The sequence below is a fragment of the Ruditapes philippinarum genome, unplaced genomic scaffold (genome assembly GCF_026571515.1).
Source record: "Ruditapes philippinarum isolate M1 unplaced genomic scaffold, ASM2657151v2 ctg208_1_1_1_1, whole genome shotgun sequence".
NCBI lineage: Eukaryota > Metazoa > Mollusca > Bivalvia > Venerida > Veneridae > Ruditapes > Ruditapes philippinarum.
In genome coordinates this window covers 292162-319496 of record NW_026858626.1, presented here as the reverse complement: position 1 = coordinate 319496, position 27335 = coordinate 292162, and the positions used below count along the sequence as shown (strand labels likewise).

Sequence of the window (27335 nt, the reverse complement as noted above, 5' to 3'; positions counted from 1 at the left end):
AAGGATCAAAAATTACAAAATCTTAAAGCACAACTGTTAGAGGCGACCGATGCTTAGCCAATGATCTTAACCACTCCCCCCATTTTCTGCTTGGTTGGTAAGTAATGAACAACAATGACATTAACAAGAGCTGTCAGTAGGACAGCAACGCTCGACTATTCATAGTGCTTGATAGTAAAAAAAAAATGCTTGATACAGTTACCTCCTCCTGTTTACAGGTTGGGGTCATGATGGTGAACAAGTGTGCAAAGTTTCAAAGCCATATGTCAATGGACTTTGAAAATATTTGAACTATTACAAAAACTTTAACGTAAATTCTAAGTCGAAAAAAGGGCATAATTCTGTCAAAATGCTTGATAGAGTTACCTCCTCCTGTCTACAGGTTGGGGTCATGATGGTGAACAAGTGTGCAAAGTTTCAAAGCCATATGTCAATGGACTTTGAAAATATTTGAACTATTACAAAAATTTTAACATAAGTGGTTACGCCGACGCAGACGCCGACGCTCGGGTGACTACAATAGCTCTACTTATTCTTATCGAATAGTCGAGCTAAAAATGATTGTTATCAGTCATAGAAATGTTAACCTAGCTTGAAATTTGAATGTATTCTCAAAATTTCATTTACAGAAATGTAAACCTAGCCTACATTGTAAAAATATCATTCACAGAAATGTGAGCCCCGTCTGAAATTTGAATGTGAAATTTGAATGCACTCTCAACATATCATTCAAGAAATGTGAACCTGCTCTGAAATTTGAACTCAACTCAGGTATTGACTTGTAGCCTGACAAATATAGATATTGCAAATATTGATCAAGAGATGGCCTTTTTTTACTGTATATTTTATAGTATATGTATATATAGGGGTAAAAAAAACCAACATGGGAATAAATGAACACAAAACTTGGCCATTGATATAGAAAAATATAAACTTGAGAATTAGGGAAAAAGGAACTTGGCCATCGATATAGAAAATTAGAAACCTGTAGAAGTAGGGAGTCATAAATAAAAGATACAAAATTTAGCAAGACTTGGATAAAAATCTTTAAAGATTCTTCAAAGTTATGTGGTAAAATATCTGTTCTGGTAAATATTACAAATGGTTGTTTGAATAAAATATAGGCTATTAATGATTTAATACATCTACTTGACAAACTAAACAAAAATATTTTAATTTATTATATACTTATAAATGAAATATTGAGAAATATTGATGAATTAAAATGCGTATTTTCATTTTCCGTATTTTCAATGTAAAAATTTATTTTTCACTGCAGTGAAACATATTTTCCGTATTTTCACTGGTGTCTTGCCGGACTACTTTCTTTTAAATTCTACCAGTACACAAAATTTAAGGGAAAGTTTTTCAAATTTTATCGCAAAAAAGAGAAAAATGTACATAATAAACAGAAAATTCAAGTTTTTTCTATAAATACATGATTTATTTTCATCTTGTGGCATGAAAATTACCATATTTCACTCGTGGCTACCGCCACTCATGAAATATTTATTTTCATACCACTCTATGAAAATAAATCATGTATTATAGAAAAAACTTGAATATCCTCTATGGGTTTACTTTTTTCATATAAATAAAAGGTACAAATAACCAATTTCTAAGCATTTTAGCTCTGGAATGAAAATTCTTTTCTTTGAATGAGGAAAAAGCAACGCTTTGAATTTGTCTGAATGTCTGAGATTTGGAGAAAATAGCTTGAGGGATAAAATTTGTTATGCTGATGTCTTTAATAGACTTATGAAAATCAATACCTACCTTCCTTTCTCTTAGTAATTAACACTTTTTTTATTAAGACAATTGCCTTCCCTAAAGGATGGACATACATTCTTAAAACAGATTTTTATTATCACAAAAATTGCCTTATTTCAGTGTTGATATACAAACTAAACTGTTCTGAACAATTTTCTTTTGATTTCTGCCCACTTCTGAGTAAGTAGCATATATAAAAAACAGCGACAGTTTCAAGCAAACTTGAAATTTTTTGAAAGATTAGCGTACCTTCTGGCCTGTATTGGCACACAATTTCCACCGTGTCACCCGCACCTTTCAAACAAGCTGCAGCCTCCTCATGTGTGGCCCTCCGTAAATCTGTCTCATTGACCTGAAATTGAAATCAAGAAATATTATTCTAAGGCAATGATTCACACTTCCTTACAATAGAATGAATCTAGTAAAACTTGAAATGTGTCCATAGGACACAGATGCCCTCACATTCTGATCAGATGCCCCCACTGATTTGTCTGTCAAAGGATGGAAAGCATTACAGCACTGGACAGCATGATGGACACACAAGAGCAAACCTATATGTTCTCCCCATTTTAGTAATGGAGGCATAAAAATCCTGTATGTATTTTGTTTTATTTGTTTCAAATTAATTTCTTGCACTATTTCGACACTACAAAATTTACGATATCAATTCAATTACATTATCTCTGCTGTTCTACTGTGTTTTCAACTTTTTCATCCTCCAAATACAAGTCTAAAACTGAATACATTTGTATTAAAGGAGCTCATTGAGGTCAAAAAGTCTAAAAGTCTAAACACATTTTGTGTGATTCTTAGTGTGATTTGAGTGAAAAACATTAATGCACTTTTCATTTTTGGGTCCTTTAGCACTATACAAATGATGATTCTAGAAAAACAGGTTGAAAGAATGATCTGAAAATTTGCAAAAAAGTTATTGGTCGAAACCTTCATCAAATGGTACACAAGCTATTACAATAGAAATTGATGAATACAATATACAATCTTTCATAAGAATGTTACTCACAGACAATATTTGATCTCCTCTCCGGATCTCGCCACTGAGGTCAGCCGGTCCGCCGGCCAAGATGAACGATACAAAAATACCTTCCCCATCTTCTCCCCCCACAATGTTAAACCCTAGACCAGTCGAGCCTTTCTTTAACACAACCTTCCGTGGCTCTCTGAAAAACACAACACATGATATTGAAAATAAAGGAATCATTTACCATATCAAATCTGGGTATAAAAGATTAATCCCTGAAATTAATAACATGCCATTGTTTAATTTAAGATATTCAAATTTCAATATGCTAAACTACATGTCCATGTAGGCCAGGTTGGATCTAAACTGCCAGCACTCTGAAGGCGGCAGTCCGAGACTTGTACAAGCGTATTGTGGGTCATCTAAAGGTCCAAAGTACTAAATTAATTTTAGATCAAATTAATCAGTACGATGGAGACTTTGTCATGTTTAGTTCCATCTAAAACTTCACAAGGCCTGAAGTGCTTATTGTCTTAAAATGATGTGCACATTTAGTACCTGACACATACTGAAACATAATAAATGTTTTTATATTTATAGACATACGAGGTATGTTCAAAAAGTTCGTGGATTTTTGCTGTCATTTTTTACTTGGTTCATAAAAACACCCTTAGTGAATATGAATCAAAAGATGTCTTTATTTTCAAAAGTAAAATTTACTTTTATTGTTAACTTTCATTTCCTTTACGAGTTATGTACACTTTAATAACCATGGCAACGCAACATTGGCGCACGCCGAAATTTTGATATAATGTTTAAATATAAACAAATGATGAAACAAATTAAATGATTGTTTTATGAAGTTAAATACAAGTAATCATCTATTAATATTTAAATGACATAAATCTGACTTTTGGCGTCGTTTGGACGTCAAATAGCTTAACAAACAAGTTTTGAGCAGCAGTAGACAGACGGGTAAGTTGGGAAGTATAAACCCCGTTTAAAAACTAGAAATTCGCTCTTTCGGAAATTTTTACCAATAAATGTGGTATACTCCTTTATATTTTTATAAGGTGATTAAATTAACGAAAAACAATGAGTTGTCGAGCAAGTCTCTTGGTTTCAGGTCGCGCAAGCGATTCAAATAGGGCAAATACATGCTCACAGACAGAAAGGGCGACGAATAATTTTAGCGGCATATAGTTGGGACGTTTGTAACGTCAATTGCAAAAGATCTACAGAAATTCAGGCATTATGACAGTTTTGCAAGATGTCCGAAATGTTTAATCCTGCATCGGGTCTATGCATTCAATTCTGACAAAACAATTTAATTTAATTAAAATAATATTTTATTTCATTCATCAGGATATATGCGTATTTACAATAAATACTTGTAGTTATTATTTGTATTTCCTGTATTTACCCTGGTCTGTTTGATAATTAATGCTAGCCGGTGTTCAGTAGATTTACCGCTAAGAATAAGTGCCAGTTGATAAAATATTTTCTTTATCATCGATAATCATAGTGTTTAAAGATCGGACGAGGGCGGTTTCAAATTGATACTATCAATCAACAATTGAATTAACTTCATAACACTGTCCGTTTAGTGTCTAAATTACTCAAAAATCCCGATAAAGAGCGGAAAGTATGCGGCACTCGGACCTTTATACGGAGAATGGAGCAAATAGATGACCACTTTATATCTCGGGTCATCATCGCAAACAGAAAAATGGTTTTGGTATATGATCCGCAGATATTGAACACTAAAAGAGTACTTTCAGAAACAATGACGCTGGTAAAATGTTTCATTTATATTGCGGCGTCACGAACGTCATTTTGTTTCATCATCAGCGTGCGCCGGATTGTGCACCCGTTGTGATTTGTAATTGTCACAGAATTTTTATTTGTAAACATATTGTTTTGATTTTTTCACTGTTTATTTAGGACATATTTTCATATATGTTTCTTGTAAAATCATATACGCAAATTAAAAGATGTGAACAGTAGAGCCGCAGTCCACGAACTTTTTGAACAGCCCTCGTATATATTTATTCTATGTTAACACTTTTAACTGTACCTTAACCAGTAAATTAAGAGAGTAAATTATACAGGTACCAACAAAAAGTGTGAGATTTAAATTGTGCATCAGTTTTCATTTTGATTTAAGTTATAACTTTTTTACCAGTTTCATTACAACCACTTGAATAACAGTCTCTCGGAAGTATCATATCTATTCATAGGCATATTTACTAAAAAAAAAAAAAACAACCAAAAAACTTGCATTGCGTCACAGACAACATGCCATCCCTTAGGGGCCTTAAAAAACACTTCTGACATACCATTAACATACAACTGATGAAATTCAATGACCTATATCTAATGTAATCTAGGCCAGTACTGGTTAAGTGCAGTTCAACATCAATTATGATTAACTGCTTTCACATATTTTATACATACGTAGGCAGTTCTCGAGCAAAAAGTAATAACTGGAGTGATAAATAATTCACAATCTTTGCCGGCCAAATCAATTAGCCAACTCCCAATTGTGAAATATGACGCAAAAACTCATGAAACAGTTAGTGGATATCATAATTACATGTACATGTATATGCTGACAGTTTCACATCAATGTGATAGACATACAGCCAGAGCTGACAAGATTAGTAATATAAGTAGAGTTAGAGTGAACAACATGCACAACAATATAACAACGCCAAACACCATTTATAATTGGTGGCTGGTCAATCTGGCATGTTTCAGGTACCATGAAGTGATCTTCAGAAAATCATGAATAAAAACATTTATCTCTATCTCTTATCACATGGTGTTTAACTAAATTGTATAACTAAATTGTTATTAACTAAATTGTATAACTAACATAATTATGTTGTAACACCATCAAGATCATGTTACATTTTGTTAAAATATTTTTTGTTGTTGAAAACACAATAAACAACCTTCCATTGATTTAGTTTCAACTTCTACCTTTTTAGGTTCTATCACCCTCTATGTTCTATTTTTATCTCTATAGGCTCTACTTTTACTGTTTATGTTGCACACTCTACTTACAACCTTTTTACTTATCATTACTGTTCAACCTTTAAGATTCTAATTTCACTTTTTCTATGGTTTTTGTCTATCATCCATTACCAATATCTAGGTTAAGGTTTTACTATTACTGTCTGTGTTTCACTAACAACCTTTTAGTTCTATTTTTACTCTATAGGACCTACTTTTACTGTTTTAAGATCTACTACAAACCTCTATGTTCAATTCCAAATTTTAGAATATAATTACTGTTTATCTTTAATTGATAATCTTTTAGTTCTATAATTACTCTTTAGATTTTAAGATCTACTATGAACCTTTAGGTCTATCTGATTTCTTAGGTTCTACTACTTTACACTATAAGTATAAGCTATGATCCACAAACACCTTTCTTTTCACTCTTACCACTGTACTTTTCTACATCACATCATGACCCTATCGAGTAAAACAGAATTAATATAAACCACTTAAAAAATCTTTTACAAGAATTAATTATTGGTATAAATTTAGTCTCACAAAACAAAATCACACATTTATTACATTGCACTCAAACAAGTATTTTCAAAAAATCAATATGGCATGCATTTCTATTACCATTAAAAAAGCATTTTTTTTTTCAAATTTGTCTTATTTTCCAGTCAGAGAGAAAAAAAATATTGTCATAGAAATGTCAAAGGAATTCATTAATTTAGAATTGCTAAAAGCCTTCTAAATTCTATTGCGGTTCACTAGAGTTTCTTTATTGGTCATCGACTTCCATTTATAAAGCTACCAGAAGCAATCTCCATAACAAGACCTCATTAAGACGTCTAAAAACAACCAACAGTCTCCCAGACTTGTCTTCAAAAACATCGTTTAAAAAAAAACAACCAATAGATTTCCTAAGTTGTCTTCAAAAATCGTTAAATAGCAAAGTGCAATTAAAATCATATATTTTCTTTCCGATGTATGAAACTAAATATTTGTCTTTAATGATCGGCAATAAAATTCACTCTTCTTCTATTCCAACAACTAAAACAATACAACAATACAGTACAGCATTTTTTTTTTATTTCACAATTACCTAAACATTGAGGTCCCGATGGGAGTTGCGTTTAGATTTGCAGCTCCAGCATCTATAGGCAGTATCAGTAATTAATTTTACTCATCTATTTTCTTCCTTCCAATATTTTCTATTAGCCCATTTAGAAATCTCCGATGGTTCCATATACAGATAACCAAGGCACCATGTTCAAACAGAAACCTACATGTATATTCCCTCTTATATAGTGTCCACATTAAATATCTTAAATGGACTTGCCCATTTTTAAATCTGGACAAGTTCATTCATCACTTTTAGGGGAAAATTTCAAAATAAATACTGACCGAACAGCGAACATTGCAGACCATGGTATGATAAGACTACACGGATGTGCTGGCTGATCATGGGCTGCACTGGTTAAATGGATAGATTTGGTTACAGCCAACATAATAAGAGTTTAAATAACACAAAATGAATGGTCTGAAATACTTACTTTAAAATGTTTCTGTAATAAAACCCTGTCTGACTCAACATTATTGCCATGACTAAAGCCCAAACTCTGATTAAAGCTCATACCCAGAACCCTTAGATACCAGTAGACAGATCCTAATCTCTCCAACCAAAGTGCCCCTAGAGGATTCATTTCTGTAGAGCTCAATGTTACACATGATACTGATCTATAGTCTTTATTGTGGATTTGATACAACTATGAACACTATGATCCCTTTCCCTGCTGAATTCATGTAATGGATTTGTCCTGCTCTGAAATTACAACTGGCAAAGGATTCTGTTTTCAAAATGGTGTTCAAATTAGGAAATTAACAATATTAGATACATAGTCTAGTTGGACTGCCTACTAGATAATGCAGGCTAGCCTTGTTATATACAGCTGGCAAGTTTGTCTTTTTACATACAGTTAGTATTAAAGGCTACAATTACATGGACCGTGGCCTTGAATCTTAAATTGGTTTCCTTTTTAATCTTCTTTCCTACTTTTTCCAATACCATCATTTTTTTTTCAACAACATTCATTGCATCTTTCCCTTTAACAGATAAATACCACTTGTATCAGATCAGATTAGTTTTTGAGCAAAAATCTCAATCCTCACTTCAATTTTGTGAAGGTTTCAATTTTTTTTGCATCATTTACAGCAAATTCAGTTTTGAATTGTTTAAAATGGAAACTTTATGAGAATGTTTAGCCTTTACCACCAGTAATAGAGCCAGACCAACCTGCACATCCATAGATTATCTGACTAGGCTCTATTATACTATCGGCTGACCAGCCCTAACATCTCAAAAACTGCTAATAGACAATTCCAAAACTTGAAGCTGGATAAATCCGTTTAAGAAATTCAGGAGGATAATAGGGTTAAATTCGGAGATGTGAAACAGTCATGACTTATAGCAGATTCCAGATATACTAGTACATTGATATATGTCCTGAAGTACAAGTACAATGATATCTCTACTGAAACAGGTATAATGAATTAGTGGCCATAATTTCTGAAATTTCTTTAATGAAATCCTCTTATCTAAAATAAGTAAAAATCATGATCTGTATTAATTATGTTAGAAAAGATGATCAAAACAGAGGCAAAAAATAACAGAACAGACTGTTGTTATCTTGCAAGTATTCTTGCTGAAATTTGTTAAATTCGTTAAATTTCAAAAACAGCAGCTGTCAAGTTATTACTAAATGAAAACTAGTCATTCTCTCATGTAAAATCCATTGTTACCAGGAAATCTGCATCAGAACCAAAAACAGTTTTGCGTATCAGTTTACAATAAGTTAAACGATTTCCCAGTAGGGTAACAGAATTCCGAGGAATATGTATCATGATATCGCGTCAATCAATTATGTCTTGAATAAGACCTGACATACAAGAATCGACTCTCAGACAAAACTAATGGCTCCAAAAACAACAGCATGCATTAGCAATACAATTACAAACATTTATTCGCCATGACCGGAAAACGTCTCTCCGCCTCTCCCTCGTACCTCTCTATTTCATCCTTAATTTGCTCCTATCAAACCATTAGGCTAGCAAATGACAGGTCAATTTAAATTACCTTTTATCGAAAACAATAACCATATATCAAAATACATACGATATTATGACCAATTACCATCATCGGTCAATCTTTGTAAGTAAAGGCAACAATTAATATATATCCAAATGATGGCCTAATGATTCATCAATTAAAAAGATTGTCTTTCACATTTATATATTGGTTGGTCAAACTTCGTAAATGCAAATGTTTGGCCAAACACTTGATCAATTTGAAAAATTTATCTTGCGAAACATATCATTTTACATATATCAAATGCATATGACCTTATGTTAAGTAATAAATTTCATTGACCATTAACTTACGTGTAGTTGCAGATATACATGTATACTCATCCAACAGATTGTATACTTGCAAAAATAAATAAAGCATCGTTTGAATCTAACTGGTCAATGTTTAACAAAATAGATATTATATAATCCATCTATGACAGAGTTTTACCAATTTGACATTGGAATTACATCAATTTAACACAGGACAATTTCAGAAATCTAGACCAGCTAGGACACATGTACTTAGTAGAGCCATCTGTATGACAATTTTATTATTGGTTTAAATTTTGTACTTGGCACTAAATGTATTAATTACAGTGCTATTTTTCTCTATGAATTATACAACAGAAAATAGAAGACAGGAAAAATAATACGGAATTCATCAAATTAGGTCAACTTCGTAACACCAAAATCAGCTGAGACACTGTTAAGTTCGTATTACACTCTGTACCATATTATTTCTTTTATTTTTTACACGTCTCTTTTCTCATTTTTTGTGACAATATACAAAGAAACATGGTAAGACTGCCACTTTCACGTGCTCGTACGTTATATGCAATTATCCCTTATGACAGACATTCTGCAGCTACAACTGTGGAAAGTGTCACGTACTGCTGATCTAGCCAACGGGATATTTTCCTAGATTAGAACATTTCGCAGTCTCTTTTTCCATTACAAGAGATAGTTATAGTCGGAACAAAAAATGTGAGAAAAAAACATTGTCAGATAAGCCCACAAAATATTGATTTGGAAAATACTTAACACCATGACTTGTGAAGTTTTGTTGTTGTGATTTTTCAGTGTCGGACATAAAAAGCATGGTCAATTTATACCAGCTTATGTGTCTGTAATAATTGTGAAGATGTTATGTATACTGTATGATAATGCCAAAAAATATTGCCGTTTTAAATGTGAAATATTTGCTGTTCTGTCGACTCCAGCTGTTGGTATTATACTAGCATTGAGTTTTATAAAATTTAAAAATCATCATGTAACATGTCACTTTCATCATCATCATCACTCTTATGATCATCATCCTTGCAGTATTAAAAGTTCTTGAGCCAACTGTTAAAACACCATTTGTCCGATTCTGTTGAAGATTCATTTTTACATTATTTTGGTGGGTCACTTTACAGCATTATAAGAGGTCAGCCAAACAAGACAATTTCAAAATCTTTCTGACGAAATTCTGACACTGAATGTAAAGGCAATATTTTTGAATGTGTCCTAGTTAATTTAACATTTTATCTCTTTATCTATTGTTTTAAAATCCTATGCCAACAGGTCTTTGATTATATTCGATGTTATACATAAGGGGACTAAAAACCTGTTGTTTAAAATGTTAAAGAAATCAATATCATTTTTGTAGGTCCACATATTATTGATTCCTGATTATATTGATTATTTTAAAATAATTATTTGTATGTTTTGTTGAATTACAAGTCACTCTGATACTGTTAAAGGTCATACTGGTGGAGGATGAACCATTGACCTTTCAAGAATTCAAAGTCCCTGGTGTGATTCAAACCTACAGCTGTGAGAGGCAAGTAAATGTAACAGTGATTTCTCATGCCACCAATATAAAACATGGAAGGTCAGAATTTCCCTCAAATTATTATCAAGATTGCACAAAACCAGATGAGCCAGCCAATATAAGACCAGAATTATTGAGATTGCCTAAACCACCAATATAAGACTAGACCTGGCATGCAAAATGCTCAAGAATTATTAAGATTGCCTAAACTACCAATATAAGACAAGACCTGGCTTGCACATCCCTTGAGAATTATTAAGATTGCATGAACCATCAAAATAAGACCAGACCTGGCTGGCATATACTTCCATAGTGATCAAGATTGCCTAAACCACCAATATAAGACCAGACCTAGCTTGCACATCCCTGATAGAAATTTAAAGTAAGCAAACAAGTGTAGAACCTGGTCACACTGCAAGGAAGGGTTAGATATCATAATATTAACAATGATCAGTTTCAAAAATCAAGACAAGCCCATACAGAAAGTCAGCAAGGTTAAGGACTTTAAGTGATATCATAGTTAATGTCATGTTAAGTGTTAGAGATAGATGTCACTTTGAGAGAGAATACAAATAAACCATCTTAAGCCTGTCATAACATAGACACACTGGAATGTGTACATACATACTTAAACTGGCTTAATTCTATTACACCTCTAGTGGGACCATCTTACCATGACAAAAATGCAACATTACTACATCTGGTCTTTTGCTATAGAATACATTAGTGTATTATAAAATTTTATTACAAAATTTCTTTAACCTTGTTACCATGCTTAAAAAGACCATCTTTCAATCTATACAAAACCATACAAACTTTTTTCAGGGGAAAATTTCAAAAATATATACATGTACTGACTGTCAAAGCGAACCGCACAGCAAAGATGTGGCAACTGACCTTGGTTGGCACAGGTCGCCAGGGTCTATAACTGATCGTGGCCGGCACAGGGACGCCTAGGAAGATCCAGGTTATTTAAATTATCTTGACCACTAATATTAAAGCTGCACGTCATATTCTACATATAATGGAAATCATTTTTCAAAGAACGTTTGTAAATTTTATTGAAAGCTTAAAAAATGAATAAATTTCAAACCAAAGTACGGCCATTGCATGCTAAATGATACAAAATATTTACTGAAATGAATAAAACATTAGTCGAATATAAAATGTATAAATCACAACCCAAAGTATAATCTCTGCATTGCTAGGTACATTAAATCATACATTAAAATATGAATGAATTTCCTGTTTTTATCACCATATTTATATGCTATCTGTCATATTGCATAATGCTTTAATTTTCAATAGATGTTATCCGGAATGTGGCAAATGTGGATTTTTCCAAGCTAATACCCCAGTGCAAACAAACTTTTTTACCCTTATAGCTTCACAGTGCACTACTGTTCACAATCGATCTGCAACCAAACAGTTGCGCTTATTTTCAAAGCTGTAGCTGTATAGATTGCTCGTACCCGCCTTCTCCCCCCCCCCCCCACCTCCTGATAAGCAGGCAAAAAAACCCATAAAATTTTCTTAATATTGGTGTAAGTCAATTGATTTTTGATATTATTTCATCACATTAACTGATCAAAATAATTTGTACGACATATTGTAAACATATGGATGTCTGCCCCTAGGTTATTAGGCTAGATTAGTCTAGTAAAAATATTTCAATATTATACTAGTATACTATTATCAAACAGATAGTATCACCTTGGTGTCATAAGGTCACCTGTACAGGTGTCAAATAAGATTTACTGGCCACAATAACAACATTGTCCCCGCCAATATTGCCACAAATACGGGCATTGTACAAAACCTGTAAATAGATCTTATCACACGAACAATGGCAACAATAATGCTCCCATTCATTTCATCAGTTTTCGGAAAAAGTTTTTTTGCGGGGCTAGCCGATCAATTTCCAATCAGCAATTTTTTTGGAAAATCTTAATTGCATACAAACAAAAAGAGTTAATATGTTACTTTGTTGATTTTAATATTATATTACATACACATGACTGCATTATTCCAAAAAACTTAAATTAAAATATTGCATTTTGCACCAGAGACTTATAATCTACAATGATGATTAAAACAGACATAATATTAGCACACATTATATGAAAAGCAATTTTGTAGAAAAATTGTATACAACAATTAAATGTACATACTTAATAATTTATTTTTTTGCCATCTCTTTTAAATGCAATTGAAACTACAAATGTATAAATCATATAATAATATCAAATTATAAAGTTCCCTAACAGTTAACATAAATCTTTCAGAAATCACGAAAATGAAGAATTTTTTTCAATTTACATGTTATGCATTATAATTTTATGCACATTAATAATTCATGACCCTACACCAAGTTCATTCATGGATATACATTACGAGAGGAGGTTGTACAATACACAGATAAAGTTGCACACATTTTAGCGGTTTTTCTGTCAACCAGATGACTTTTAATGCATGAATCATGCCACGGAATAAATTTAGTAACTTCAAATGCGGAGTGATATACTTTGTTGTCAACTATTTCAAGGCCAGGCAAATGAAATTAGAGGAAAATTTGCATTTTAATTTAGGTGTAATTGTTAGTAAGACTTATTTTCTGGTAGGGCAAATAAATAAGTCTATTGCATTTAAATGTCAATTCATTTTTAAAATTACTAAACCTTAATTTACCTCTTTTTAATTAACCTTTAAACTTAAAACATTTTGACTTTAAAAAAAAATATATATAACTTAATTCATTTCTTTTTGTCTATAGGAAAAGTATTAAGCATTAATGTTGATCTCTAAATATTTCTACCTCAATTAACAACAAAGAAAAGCACGCAAGAACATTAACCAAAGTCCACACTAGTTGTTTCCATAATTAAACCTAACAGAAAACGATACTTGCCAAGAAATTGTCCGAAATGCCAGAAACTACGGAAAGACATAAAATTAGCTATATCTATTTCCCTTTATGTTCCTGAAAGGTCAAAGCTTCTGTCTCTTCCCCTAGAACTAAAAGCAATGGTATTTTACTGTCCAAGAGGCTTGAATCGTAACAAAGCTGCAATTTCACAGAGATATAATTTTCCCACTTTGACATTTTCAATGGGAAAAGTATTGACATTTTCAACTACCTACAAAATATATTTCTCCCACTAGGAAAACGGTTATTTCATCCGAAGTACTGCTTCCAATAACCTACGTCATCTAAGACACAATATTATTGAATAAGAAAAGACGTAAAAGAATTCAGAGGAAACAACAACAATATTATATAAGCTCAATGTAAACATGGTCATGACAAAAAAAAACAGTTTGTCTCATGATGTGCCTTAATTTGTTACAGCTACTTTATATAATGTCAGGTAATTATTTCAAATATTACAATTATGCCCATTCCTGCTGTTTACTTGTAAAATAAAAGAATCAAAATTGTGCGATTTAGGGTATACTTTCATTATACATAAAGCAATCCAATATATCGCTTCAAAGAAACAACAATAAAAAATTTATCAAACCTTTAACTCTCAGACTTCGAGCCAAATTCAGTGACTTTTCAATAAATTCTAAGCCAACTTAGAACCTAACTTAACTCTTAGTAATACTACATTACGACATAAGTCATTACTAGCCAACTTAGGTCCTAACTTTATTCTCATATTAGGACAGAAGTCACTCCTAGTCAACTTGGTGCCTGACTTTACTCTTGCATTAGGACATAATTCATTTCTAACCAGCTTAGAAACTTAACTTCACAATTCCATTTGGACATAAATCTCTCTACTAACTTTATACTCACATTTAGGCAACTTTAATGACCTCACTTCAAAGTTGCATTTGGAAATTTTACATTTGGGACCTCAATTTAACTTTACATTAACATTTGGACTTAAGTAATTAATGGTCAATAATTAAAGAACTCATTTCACTCTTTAATATAGCGGAACCTAAGTAGATTGGAGCTATAAATTCATCCCCCCCCCTACCCCACCAGTGGTTGGTAATTCATAGCTAACTTTAGGATCCAACCTCGCTCAAAGATAGTGGTTAAAGTCTTATGTACATCAAGTCTTCAGATTATGTCACTCATATATAAAACTTGAATACTTTAATCTAATCTAAATAAATATTGTGCATAAATTGATAAAGAAAAATCTTAAAATAGAAAAACGTTTATCATAGTATGTGAAATATATTCAATTTGAAATTGTATGAATGACTTTCTACTTCCTTTTATGTCAATTTAAATATTCACACAGGTAAGTCATGCATAAATTAGTCTTTACTACAAAACGATCGTATCTTTTCCTTTCTTTTTATAAATTAACTGATTTAAATTAACACAACATTTGTTTTGAACCCGGCCAAATGACCTTTTGAACTTTATACAGGTAGGCCACAATGAAAATCAATATGGTAATAACATACCATTACATAATACTTGGTGACAAATCACAATCTTGAGAATAAAACATTAAGAAATAAAGCTTTTTCAAGGTTAATAGCATACATACAATATTCACTTAATTACAAATTTACCTTGTGACTCTTGGGTCATAGAAATAGGGCTCTTTCTTGGCAGTAAAGCCCTGTTTATATCCATACATTCTGTGTTATATAGAATCTCTCATGAATTTCATCTCTTCCTAAATCCAGGCCACTAGTAGTATCACAGAAATAGCTATATATAAAGGCACTTGAACACTATTTCCACCTACATTATTCTCTATTTTCAGCCATCTTTTATAAAGTATTTGATCATTGATTAATTAATTAACAACATGTCATGTTATATCATGTAATATACGCAACAGTTCATTGATTTTAACAACTAACACATATTTTTCATATTTCTATATTTGAAATAACATACATCCACTTCCACTCGGCTTAAAATAGCATAAAATATCTAAATCCCAGCATATAAATCCCTCTTAAAGCTTTTAAAAATCCACAGAAATAGAATATATCCTAAAAATTTGTAAGGTACACCTACGGTTAAACCTGAATTACCACTATTATCAACAAGGCTGTTTACTCCATTACAATGCCTTCTATATTATGTGTCAACTATAAACAAAAGAAAAAGCTAATATTTACTATTCGACCTAGTGCACTGCCATATTAAAACCATTAAACCTTGTCCTTAGTGAAATATAAAGCTTTAAGCCATATTTGTATAACAAGCAGTACACGTTAAGCGTAACTTCGCGTGTAGTGCTGTAATTTCTATACACGGTATGTGTAGTCGAGGAAATTCATTCAAGCGTTATTGATCCATCAGTGGCTCGAGGTTTATCTCTCTGTATTAATGGGCCTATTTTCTTGTCAATGACAGGGGAATTTCACATCGAAATGAAGTAATCGTAAATGTTCGCACTTCTTTTCCTACCATCATTTCAATATCGCAATATTGCATTATAATTAAATGCTACTTATTCTAAACAAAATCACACCAGGTTTAACAACTATTGGGCGTGAAACGACCATAGGTCAAATTACAATGTCTACTGGACAGGTAGTGTTTAACAGTAGATAATATTTGTTTATGACAAGGTTAATGACCTGAGAATTATATCCCTTTTCAATGACATATGTCATTAAAATATTTAAACAGATTGTTAAATTAGCAATTATATCACCCAAATCTTCAACTTAAGGTAATAAATTTCATTTTCTATCATTCAATAACTGATAAGTAATTGAATTGTTAGTTCTTGTATTTATTTGGATATTTATAACCTTAACATTAGTGACATACATTGTATAGTACAACAAAGAGTTTGGAAAATATAACTTACACTCCATGATATTGTAAAGTAACCTAAAGATACCCCTAAATAAATCCTTTCACTATTTTAAATTTTACAACTATGAATTATTTAATAAGTCATTTCATACATATTGAACTTCTGTAGAAATTTAAATGCAGGAATGAGTATGAATTTTGTAAATGCGGGAAATTAAATAGTATAATACCATTTTTGTAAATTTAAGAATGAATACCATTTTTGTAAAGGTAGAAATAAATACTGTTTTTGTAAATGCAGGAATGAATACCATTTTTGTAAATGCAGGAATGAATACCATTTTTGTAAATGCAGGAATAAATACCATTTTGTAAATGTAGGAATGAATACCATTTTTGTAAATGCAGGAATGAATACCATTTTTGTAAAAGGAGAGATGAATACCATTTTTGTAAAAGCAGGGATTAATACCATTTTCTGTAAATGCAGGAATGAATATCATTTTTGTAAAAGCAGGAATGAATACCATTTTCAGAAATCACATTACATATAAAATGAAGGTGCCTTGATTTGACAAGCAGCAACACAGTCAAATTAAAGATTTTGTGACAAGTGATATGGATTTTCTTTGTACAATGAAGGCCATTTTGGTAATTTTTCTGTAAATCAGAGTCAAGGGACATTAATTTTGTTTGTAATCCAATGAACACACCATGCAGTGTTATCTGAGAAGACCCTATACTACTGGGTGTTCAATTTCTATTATACTTCCATATAACAGTTTCTTAAATTCATGACTGACAATTCTTAATATTAAAAGGTGAACATTGGCTAGTCCATCAGGCAAAAATTAACATGCTGTTAAAAATAGTCTTGCAAAAAAAGTGACACTCTACCATCATAACTGCCATCTAAAATCAGTGTAAATAATTGTCATCATAATTAAAGGATAGAAATTTGAAAGGTTTCCAACTGTCAACAGTTTGATTTTTCAACTTTATTTGACCTCTGTTGTCAAGACATAAACTTATTAATTTTTATGAACAGGCAAACATGTTTTCCTCCCAGTTATAATCAATATCTTAACTTTTCCTTATTTTAGCAATGTAAACAAATTAAAGGCCCTGTATAACACTGCTCTGTTTTTAGGATATATTACCAAAAATAAGTCTCGGAAATTTTTGTCCTCAACAAGTCGGTCATATGATTGATATATTTCACTAATCATTTGCGGAATAACATCAATTTTGGTTTTCCTCCCTCAATCGTACAATACAATCTTCCTAAAACGGACGGGGAAAAATAGGAAGAATAAATGAATAGTATTGTGAACCACCATCCAATCGAGGAAAACTTGATTAGTAACCATGATATCAATTAACTGACCTTTTCTCGGAATTATATTCCCTATTCTGAACCATTGGGTATTCCGAGATATAAATCAAGTTTTCCCAAAGTCTTCAAAGGAATTTGTCCTTGATAACAAAAGAATATTATACAAAATAGCTGAAGACGCATTAAATCCTAGTAGAAATGAATGTTGCGATTATAATTTGTGTATAATGACCTTGCCAAAATCTGATTTATAGCTTTTTTTTCTGGGACAAAAAAACAAAACTTAAGTAAAACCAGATAGGCATTTAAATGTCAACTTACTTATAAAGCAAAACTTTGAAATGGTACCTCAGATCAGGTTGTTTCTGACCATAATTATACACTTGCACTTTTCTAAAACGTACACTTCTTTATGATATTGCACAAATTAAAACCTTTGCCTGATTCTCCTCATGTCAACAGTGCAGACGAAGGTCAGTCGGGACAGATGCCCATGGTCTGCACTGTTTGCTACTCAGTCAGTTTGTATTTTGAAAATTTTTCTAAAAATGGTGAATGGTATTTTCCAGATTGACAGACGGCCAAATCCTTTTAAGATATACTATCGTGGTGAGGGTTAAGCAAAACTAGCATACAGTGTAAAAAAACTTAATTTTAAACATAATTCATATACGCTCAACAATGAGAAAAGCTGGTAGCTTTTTTGAGTCTGCTTCTAAGGAGTTCTGGTGACTGTTATAGGCCAGGGGGCATGGTCATGACCCTAGTTAAGGTCTCAAACCCATGACCCCCTGATTCACATAGAGAGATCTTGTAACCACTTGGCACAATTTACTCCTAAACGTAAAATTTTAAATTATATTTTTAAGTTTTTCTTGGGAAAAAAACAACATCTTATTCCAATTGCTAATTTATCCTGGAGAGAAAATCTTCAAATCATCGAGAAAATCTTCCCAAGGCCATAATAACTGCTGTACATTAATTGACTATTTCTACATTAGTACATGTTGAGATTTCCACGATGATTCTTTCGTCTACATTTGTACTAGTAATTAAATCTCACCAGTTAACAAATGGCAATTACGGAATTGATCGCCTCAATTATGGGTGAACTGATTGTCAGCGAGAACATCCGAAACTCAACTAATCTCATATACAAATATAGTCAATCCCTGTACGAAGGGCAAAATAATCAAATCACTAACGATTCCAATTTTCACCACTTAAACCTATTTTCTCAGGCTGCGGCACTTCTGCTTATATCCTCATGTTATTTTTTTCCATCTTGTTGCCTTTAAAAGGTGATATAACACTATTTAAGGTAATCAGCTAATTCAACAGCTGTATCAAGAAAGATGGTGTAAACTTCTATAAATAAATTTTGTCCTTTCTCTTGTGTGAGGGTCCTAGGTAGAACCATTAGACAAGGAAGGAAAATAGTGATTTTGGGGTTGGCTACCTATTTTACTTGTGCCTGTATAATACTAAAATATATCTATACAATAATAAAATATATAATATACAAGTAAATATAGTATCACCATCAAATAAAATGCGTTAAAAAATGTTGACTGCTCATTAACCTTATTACAACATTTTAGACAACCTACTTTTGTTCCATGGTATATTGCTAGTCTTAATTAAACCAATCAACTAAATGTTGAGGAAAGAAACTACACTGTACATGTAAATTGTTTTCACAGCAAGTATGTTGATGATGAGCGAAAAAAAAATTCAATGACAAAAAATTAAATATATACAAGTAACTTCACACTCTGAAAAAATAAAACAAAAGGAAACCCTCATTCAGTTTTGAAACCAGATCAGTTTAACATGAGACTTAACATGAGACTTCTTTTTTCAAATCAATGTTAAAGAAAACACCATTACACAAGCAGCAGGCATTTAGTAATGTCACAGAACAATCTGTATGTCAACCTAATAATTTGTTGTGTCGTATAAGTAATGATTTTCAGTAGTTTCTCCTCTATAATTATTTGTATACGAGCAAAATTTAACGATGGCAGTGGCAGCATTGGGGAAGGTCTATTTATCCATGTATACTCTATATTGACTAATGACAAAGGAGCTTAAAACATCCACAGACAATGTCCTTCAATGAAAGTATCGGAATTTTCTTAATGAGTATAAATGGTATTATTGAATTTTAATCCAATGCAATTCAAGTCTGTAATGTCACTGTTGTACAGCGTCCAACGGATATAGCCCCTAAAAACACCGAAAACGAAAGTAGAAAGCTGCACAACGAGTACACCCAAGGTAATGTTTTAACTTATTTCTTCATCATAACTTCATCGATTTTTCCAAACTAAACAATATTGTGAAGCTAAATAATATATGTCTAGTTTTAGAGCAGTGTTTGCTTTTGCCTGCAAATTAAATACTTTTTGTTAAATTTGTGATAAAATGTAGCGTATTTGTTGACATTTGCGAACGATGTTGATATTTACCACTAAATCAAGCACAAAACGCATTTGCTGTATCAAATTCCGCCGTTAATACAAACTATAGTCATCCCTCTACTTATATTTGAGTTTTCACCCTTCAACTCGAGCTGCTTTTAACAAAATTTGCGAAAAACTGCCTTGCCTTGTGTACAGAGTCTAGCACGGATGTGTACGGGGTGTAGATGGAAAACTGATAGCGATTGTACATGGTGTAGTAGGTAAACGAATGTCATTTTCTGCAAAATATATTCAGTACCAGAGCATATACACGTGCGCTGATGAAGAAAACGATTTATCTCGGGATCAGGGATTGTGAAGTGAATGATTTTAATTTTATTAAGGATAAAAATGTTTAATTGAATTGTCAAGATGTTACGCAACATGTATATTAATTGCAGTAAACAGTTTCCGTCCTGCTATACCACTTTTTATGCGTGACTATAAGGTAATAGGGTAAATGTAAAACTCAAAAGACCCCAATTTCATTCCATATTTAGTAGAACATTATGAACAGAAAATTCTATAATTTGTCTTAAACAATTTCAAACCATGTTCGTGTTATGCATTGTGAACTAAACTTGATCTAAACATGTTATATTTGTTTATTATGTCACCGGTCTTAAGACTTCATTGAAAAACAAACATTTGTTAATGAGCTTTGGTAAAATATCCGCTTTGATTAGTTATGTTAATCATTAGATTTATCTTTGTGGAAATACTACATTACTGGCTATAAAGTCCTTCATATTTTTTTGCAGTCAAACTCGGGTGACCTCACTTGTGATTTCGATATTCAGTTTAATAAATACAATGCTGCCGCTTATATGCTGCTGTTTTTTCTGAAAATGATTATGATGACTCTTGAATGATGATGATGACGATGATGATAATGATTGTATTTTTATGTTTTCATTTCAACAATGCCATACCAATGTACAGAGTGTGCAGAGAGATATAAAACATTTAAATAGTCTATTCGGCATCCTCTAAGTCGACTAATAGCTTATATAAGGCGGCTAAAACTGTTTTATAGAAGACAGTGCTAATGCCGTTTTGTAGAAAATGACACTCCTGCATAATCTTTTAATCAATTTTCGACCTCCTTTCTTATGTGTACGTTAGATATACATGTATATTTATAAATATATCCCCATTCGGACCATCTCCATTCAGCGAGATGGTTACAAGACTCCTCAACATGTCTAATAAATACCGACAGACACTATTCAGCTGATGGTTGAGATGGTATGACAATAAAAATTAAACGCAGCTATACTGTTAGGCTCAAAAACACTAAAAACATAAATTATTTACCAAATACCTCTGTATCGTCCTCTAACCTATCCATGTTTAGTCTGATATGAGATTATTTCCAATTAAGAATAATAAGAAAGACTATACTTTATAAATATGTGACTGCTAGACACCGTTCACATCTACTAGACCCTGTACATTAAACAACTACACTCCGTTCACTTAAATTTGTTTTCTTTGCTAGACTCTGTACACAAGGCAAGTCAGATTTTTGCGAATTTTGTTAAAAGCAGCTCGAGTTGAAGGGTGTAAACTCAAATATAAGTAGAGGGATGACTACAATTTGTGTAAAACGGCGAATTTTGATACAGCAAATGCGTTTTGGGTTTGATTTAGTGGTAAATATCAACATCGTTCGCACATGTCAACAAATACGCTACACTTTTTCGCAAAGTTAACAAAAAGTAGTCAATGTGCAGACAAAAGCAAATATTGCTCTAAAACCAGAATCATTAAGCTTCACAAAATTGTTTAGTTTGGACAAATCGATGAAGTTATGATGAAGAAGTAAGTTAAAACATTACCTTGGGTGTACTCGTTGTGCAGCTTTCTACTTTCGTTTTCGGTGTTTTTAGGGGCTATATCCGGTGGACGCTGTACAACAGTGATGTAGGTATTTTGTAACAAATGGAGAATAAAAAAACCAGGCAGGCTTAGGAGCATTGTTTCTATGTCAGCTGTATAAGTTAATCTTATCCCGAAAGTTATGAATTTAAAATTCATGTACCAGTTGAAAAATGAACAGCAAATTCATGTATCAATAATAATGTACACGACTAATTCATGTACATGTTGTACATGACTAATTCATGTACAAATTTCAAAATGGATAATAAATAACTGTTCCAATTGCACACAGACATAAAATTCATATTGCTTATTTCAAAGCAAGGAATAAATTAAAGGAATAACATAATTTTGAGAAAAATTCACCCATCATTTAAAATAAAATTCCTAAACTATTTGTAAAAATTAATTTCTCTTCAATAATTTGGTTTTTATTACAAATAATTATCTCTTAAAGCGAGTTATTGATATACATGCATGTATACAATATGTTATTAGCAAAAACATTGTACAGTTCGTAAACTACAACATTTCTCTTCAATAATTTGGATTTATTATACAGAAAGTTATTGATATACATGTATACAATATGTAAATATGTAATTAGCAAAACAATCCTACCATTCGCTAATTATAACTTCTATCATGAGGATATTAAATTAGCAAAATGTAAAAAAAATAATATAAATTGAAAAATATATAATATAAAAAAAAAAATATTGTAAAGTGTTAATAACTCTAATTTCTAATATTAGGATATTAAACAAACAATACGTCATAATAATTAGTAAATATTGTACAGTGATAATAATTATATAATGAAAATTTTATGGTGTTTTCTGATTATAAAATATGAATTACATGTATGAAATCACGATGAAATTATTGACTCTTTTCACAATGTCAATGAAACATGAGTTAAACAATGTCATACACATGAATATGAGACAATGTGATGTGATACATGTATAACATGAACAAATAATGGTGAAATATAAAGCTTTTACAACAGATAAAGCACACTTCTTTAATCTTAAAAACAAATATCTTTATCCTTAACCTCACCTAATTGTGTGTAATGGATTTGCCTTTCTTTGAATTTGGAACAGTCCATTCAAAGTTTAAGGGATTTCAAATATCAAAATACCAAAAAACATAAGCTATGTTACTGCAAACAGTATAGAGCCTGATCAGACTGCACGGATGCGCGGGCTACGATGGCAAAGGATAATTACTTTCAATTCCAGCAGGTTAAGATTCCCATTCCCTTTTTAGTGTTCGTAGTTTTGGAAATACTTGAAAATATAACCAAAATGCATCAAAATTCTTTTGTACACACTATGAATTTGTACCCAACTATGATCAACATATTACAGAAAATTTATTCTTTTTAAATTACTTTGAGCAAATCTTAACATCAAAGCGCTATGGGATAAAATAGAAAGAATACAATGCCTGTATGCATAAGTGAGAAAATGTGTATTCCGTGTAAGTAACACTGCTCTGGTATCAAATAATATATTATATACACAAACACGTTTTTCAAGCATATGTGTTGACACTTGCTATAAACATTTTAGGTGTAAAATCACACTATGGAAAGAAAAAGGAATGAAGAGACAAAATAAAACATGTGCATGGTTTGTTTAAGACATATTGCTCTATGTACATTACACGACTACAAAGCATATGTGTTAATTAATAGGTAGCACTCTATGTAACTTAATGTGTAAATCACATTTCTTCATAAGTACTCAAATTCTACATTACATAACTACAAAGCATACGTATTAATTAAAAACACCGTTTTATATAACACAATGCTTAAAGCACATTTTTTTAATGAGTACATTCTAAAGCGACAAAACACAACTAAAAAGCATATGTGTTAATTATAAACACGGCTCTATGCAGTGTAATGTTTAAATCATACTTTGGCATATCAGCTAGAATCTCGTCTTCAGTTAGAGGCATTTCGTGTGCCTGCAGTCTGGAAAACAACATAATTACATGTACAATATTTTCACTACAATATACAATATAATACCATACAATAATTAACATGCATTTACAATCATTCTACTATATATTTATATCGAAAATATACAAGTATACAATTTAGACTATGTGTAGAAAATTTACATGTTTACACATATGTATATGAGAGAGAAAAAAAACAATACATATTGCATTTTTTTTTTAGGTTTCATTTCACTATTTAACTGAAAGACACAAAATCAATAGCGAAATAATCAATATCAAAATATAAATGTTACAAAGTGCTCAAGTTGAAGCAAGAAGAATGAGAAAATATTGATGAATATATGAAATTATGATTTCTAATGAAAGTGAAAATCAAAATATGAATTTTCAGAAGTGTAAAATAAACATCAGCATGACTTTGATTATAAATCAAAATCAACATGGACTTTAACATTTAAAGAGGAAAAATAAGCATTAGCATGAACTCTTGTTAAAGAAAGAATACAGAAATTAAAATAAGCATGAACTATGTTTAATAAAAGAGGAAAAATTGGATCAGCATGAACTCTTTTTATGGAAAGAAGACAGAAATTAGAATAAGCATGAACTATGTTTAATAAAAGAGGAAAAATTGGATCAGCATGAACTCTTGTTATGGAAAGAAGACAGAAATTAGAATAAGCATGAACTCTGTTTAATAAAAGAGGAAAAATCGTATCAGCATGAACTTTGTTATGGAAAGAAGACAGAAATTAAAATAAGCATGAACTCTTGTTATCAAAAAAAGAATGAATTAGCAGCAGCATGAACTGTAATATCAAATAAGGACAAAAGTTGACAAAAGCAAACAAAAAATTGACTTTAGAGTGTAGGGTAAACAAATGTCATCAGTTTTTGAAGAGTAAACAGCAAATGCAGACAAGAACTAGAAATGTGTTATATAAAGCACATGACTGCTCCAACATTCCCCTGTCTACAGACTGTCAGTGACAGACAAGTCCCCACACCCCTCCCCACTTAGTTTATTGAGTGATTAAAAATATGTTCTGCAAATAAAGGTGCAGACATAATTCTCTACCCTTCTTCCACCTATTTTGTGCAATGGGGCTGTCCTCCTTTAAAGTCTATTATATAAACAGGGAAATTCCATTATTCAAACAGGGAAAGACCATTATACAAATAGACTTACTACGGAATTAAGAATATTTGGGTTTTTCCCAGCTAGTAACGTAGGTACAAACAAACTTTTACAGTAACATTTTAAAAAATAAGCGAAAACAGGTTGACAGATCTTAAATGTGACGAATAGTGCACCGTGAAGCTATAACGGTAAAAGTTAGTTTGTACCTACAGATTAGCTGGGAAAAACCCTCTTTGCTGAGTTCCGGATAACATCTATTGAATTGGTTGAAGGTTAAACAGTACATGTCTGTGAAGCTGCATGACAAGTATAAAAGCAATCAAACTTTAATTAAAGGTTTCTTGAATGCATATTCAATTCCAAATACAGCAACATAGAATCAGACAGAACAAGCAATTATCATAGTATTGCAAGCAATCCATAAGTCCCCTACCGGTTGGAAACCCAGCAACTATCTGATGGGCCATTGGCCAGTCAATTTTACCAGTGAATGAATGACATGAATGAACTTAAATCTTTTGAGTTCTAAGTTTGTCTATAATACAGTAATGTGTTAAGTTTCCCTGCCTAGTAAGGAAATTATGTTTATACAACCTTGCCATATTATTACGATGTGGGATTTTAAAGTAAATCCTATAAGGAATGAAGAAGTTGGAGTGAATAATACCAATTTTCTCGAAAAAAATCTAAGTTCAAGGGGACATAATTCTAGAAATAGTCTTGCTAGAGTATTTAACCTTCTCAAAAATGTTGAGTGATAATAAGAAACATATATATATGAAGTTTGAAGTAGATACATTAGGAAATAAAGAAGTTATTTAAAAAAGACAACATTTTATTTCATAAAAATTCTAAGTTCAAGGGAGGTAATACTGATAACTGTTGTGCTAGAGTTGTAAACCTTGTCACATATGTGGTTGATGACCAGAAACTTATATTTAAAGTTTGAAGTAAACACCTTAAGAAATAAAGAACTTATAGTGAAAAAGCTGAAAAATTTAAATCAGAAATCTTGAAATTCAGGCTATTTGTTGCCATAGCAACCAGAATTTTCAACATAGGAAGAAAAGAAAACAATGTGCATAATCTCCAGACTGCCATCTACCCATATTTCAAGTTTCATAAAAATATTTTCAGTACTTTTTGAGTTATCACTGGATCCAGTTTATGTGTTAAATTTGCCATATTTTCAGACTATTTGTTGCCATAGCAACCAGAATTTTCAACATAGGAAGAAAACAAAAAGACGTGCATAATCTCCATACTGCCATCTATCCATATATCAAGTTTCATAAAAAAAAATTTAGTATTTTTTGCGTTATCGCGGGATCCAGTTTATGTGTTCAATTTGCCATATTTTCAGACTATTTGTTACCATAGCAACCAGAATTTTCAACATACGAAGAAAAAAAAAAGACGTGCATAATCTCCATACTGCCATCTATCCATATATCAAGTTTCATAAAAATATTTTCAGTACTTTTTGCGTTATCGCGGGATCCAGTTTTGTGGACTGACTGACGGACGTTCTCACAGGACAGTAATAATGTGGCTACTCTATTGTTCAATCCATTGTTCTTTTTAGCCACACAAAAGAAAATAGCCACATAAAAGCATAACGGAATGAATGACATCAAAGAGAAAAAACAGTTACCTATTGTCCCTCTAGCCACATAATTACTGTCCTGTGAGTGCGGACGGACAGACAGACGGACAGACAGACAGACAGACGGACGGAGGGTAAACCTAAAGTCCCCTCCGGTTAAACCGGTAGGGGACTAATAAAAATATTTTAATATGTCTGTCTTATGGCAAGATTTATCCAACCAAAGTTCAATTAATGTCTCAATGATTGAAATTTACAGAGTCCTTTCTTTAAAAAGTCAAACTGTTTCATAATGTAAAATCAAGAAGTTTTGAGCTGAAAATCTTATTTTCCTAGTTTATCGTTACTGATAAACGAAAGTATGCAGTTCATGATATTGGGTATATTAGTATATTGGTATTTCTAATACAGAACACAGATTTACTTCCTTCCGGACGGAAAATGGGCAACTCCAGAAAAACAGAGCAAATG

At 31.8% G+C, this 27335-nt stretch overlaps 1 protein-coding gene across 7 annotated transcripts in view; it reads right to left on the bottom strand.

Annotated features, from left to right (window-relative positions):
• LOC132753743 (disks large homolog 2-like) overlaps positions 1–27335 on the bottom strand; it is a 156469-nt gene that overhangs the window by 23568 nt on the left and 105566 nt on the right. For 5 of the 7 annotated variants that reach the window (XM_060744256.1, XM_060744259.1, XM_060744260.1 and 2 more), the window contains 3 exons: positions 24068–24124; positions 2792–2948; positions 2020–2122 (listed from right to left, as the gene is read on the bottom strand). In XM_060744256.1, the coding sequence (XP_060600239.1) occupies positions 2020–2122; positions 2792–2948; positions 24068–24124 (317 nt within the window). The remainder of the gene's footprint in view (positions 1–2019; positions 2123–2791; positions 2949–24067; positions 24125–27335) is intronic. The other 2 variants (XM_060744257.1, XM_060744258.1) reach the window with 1 other exon arrangement.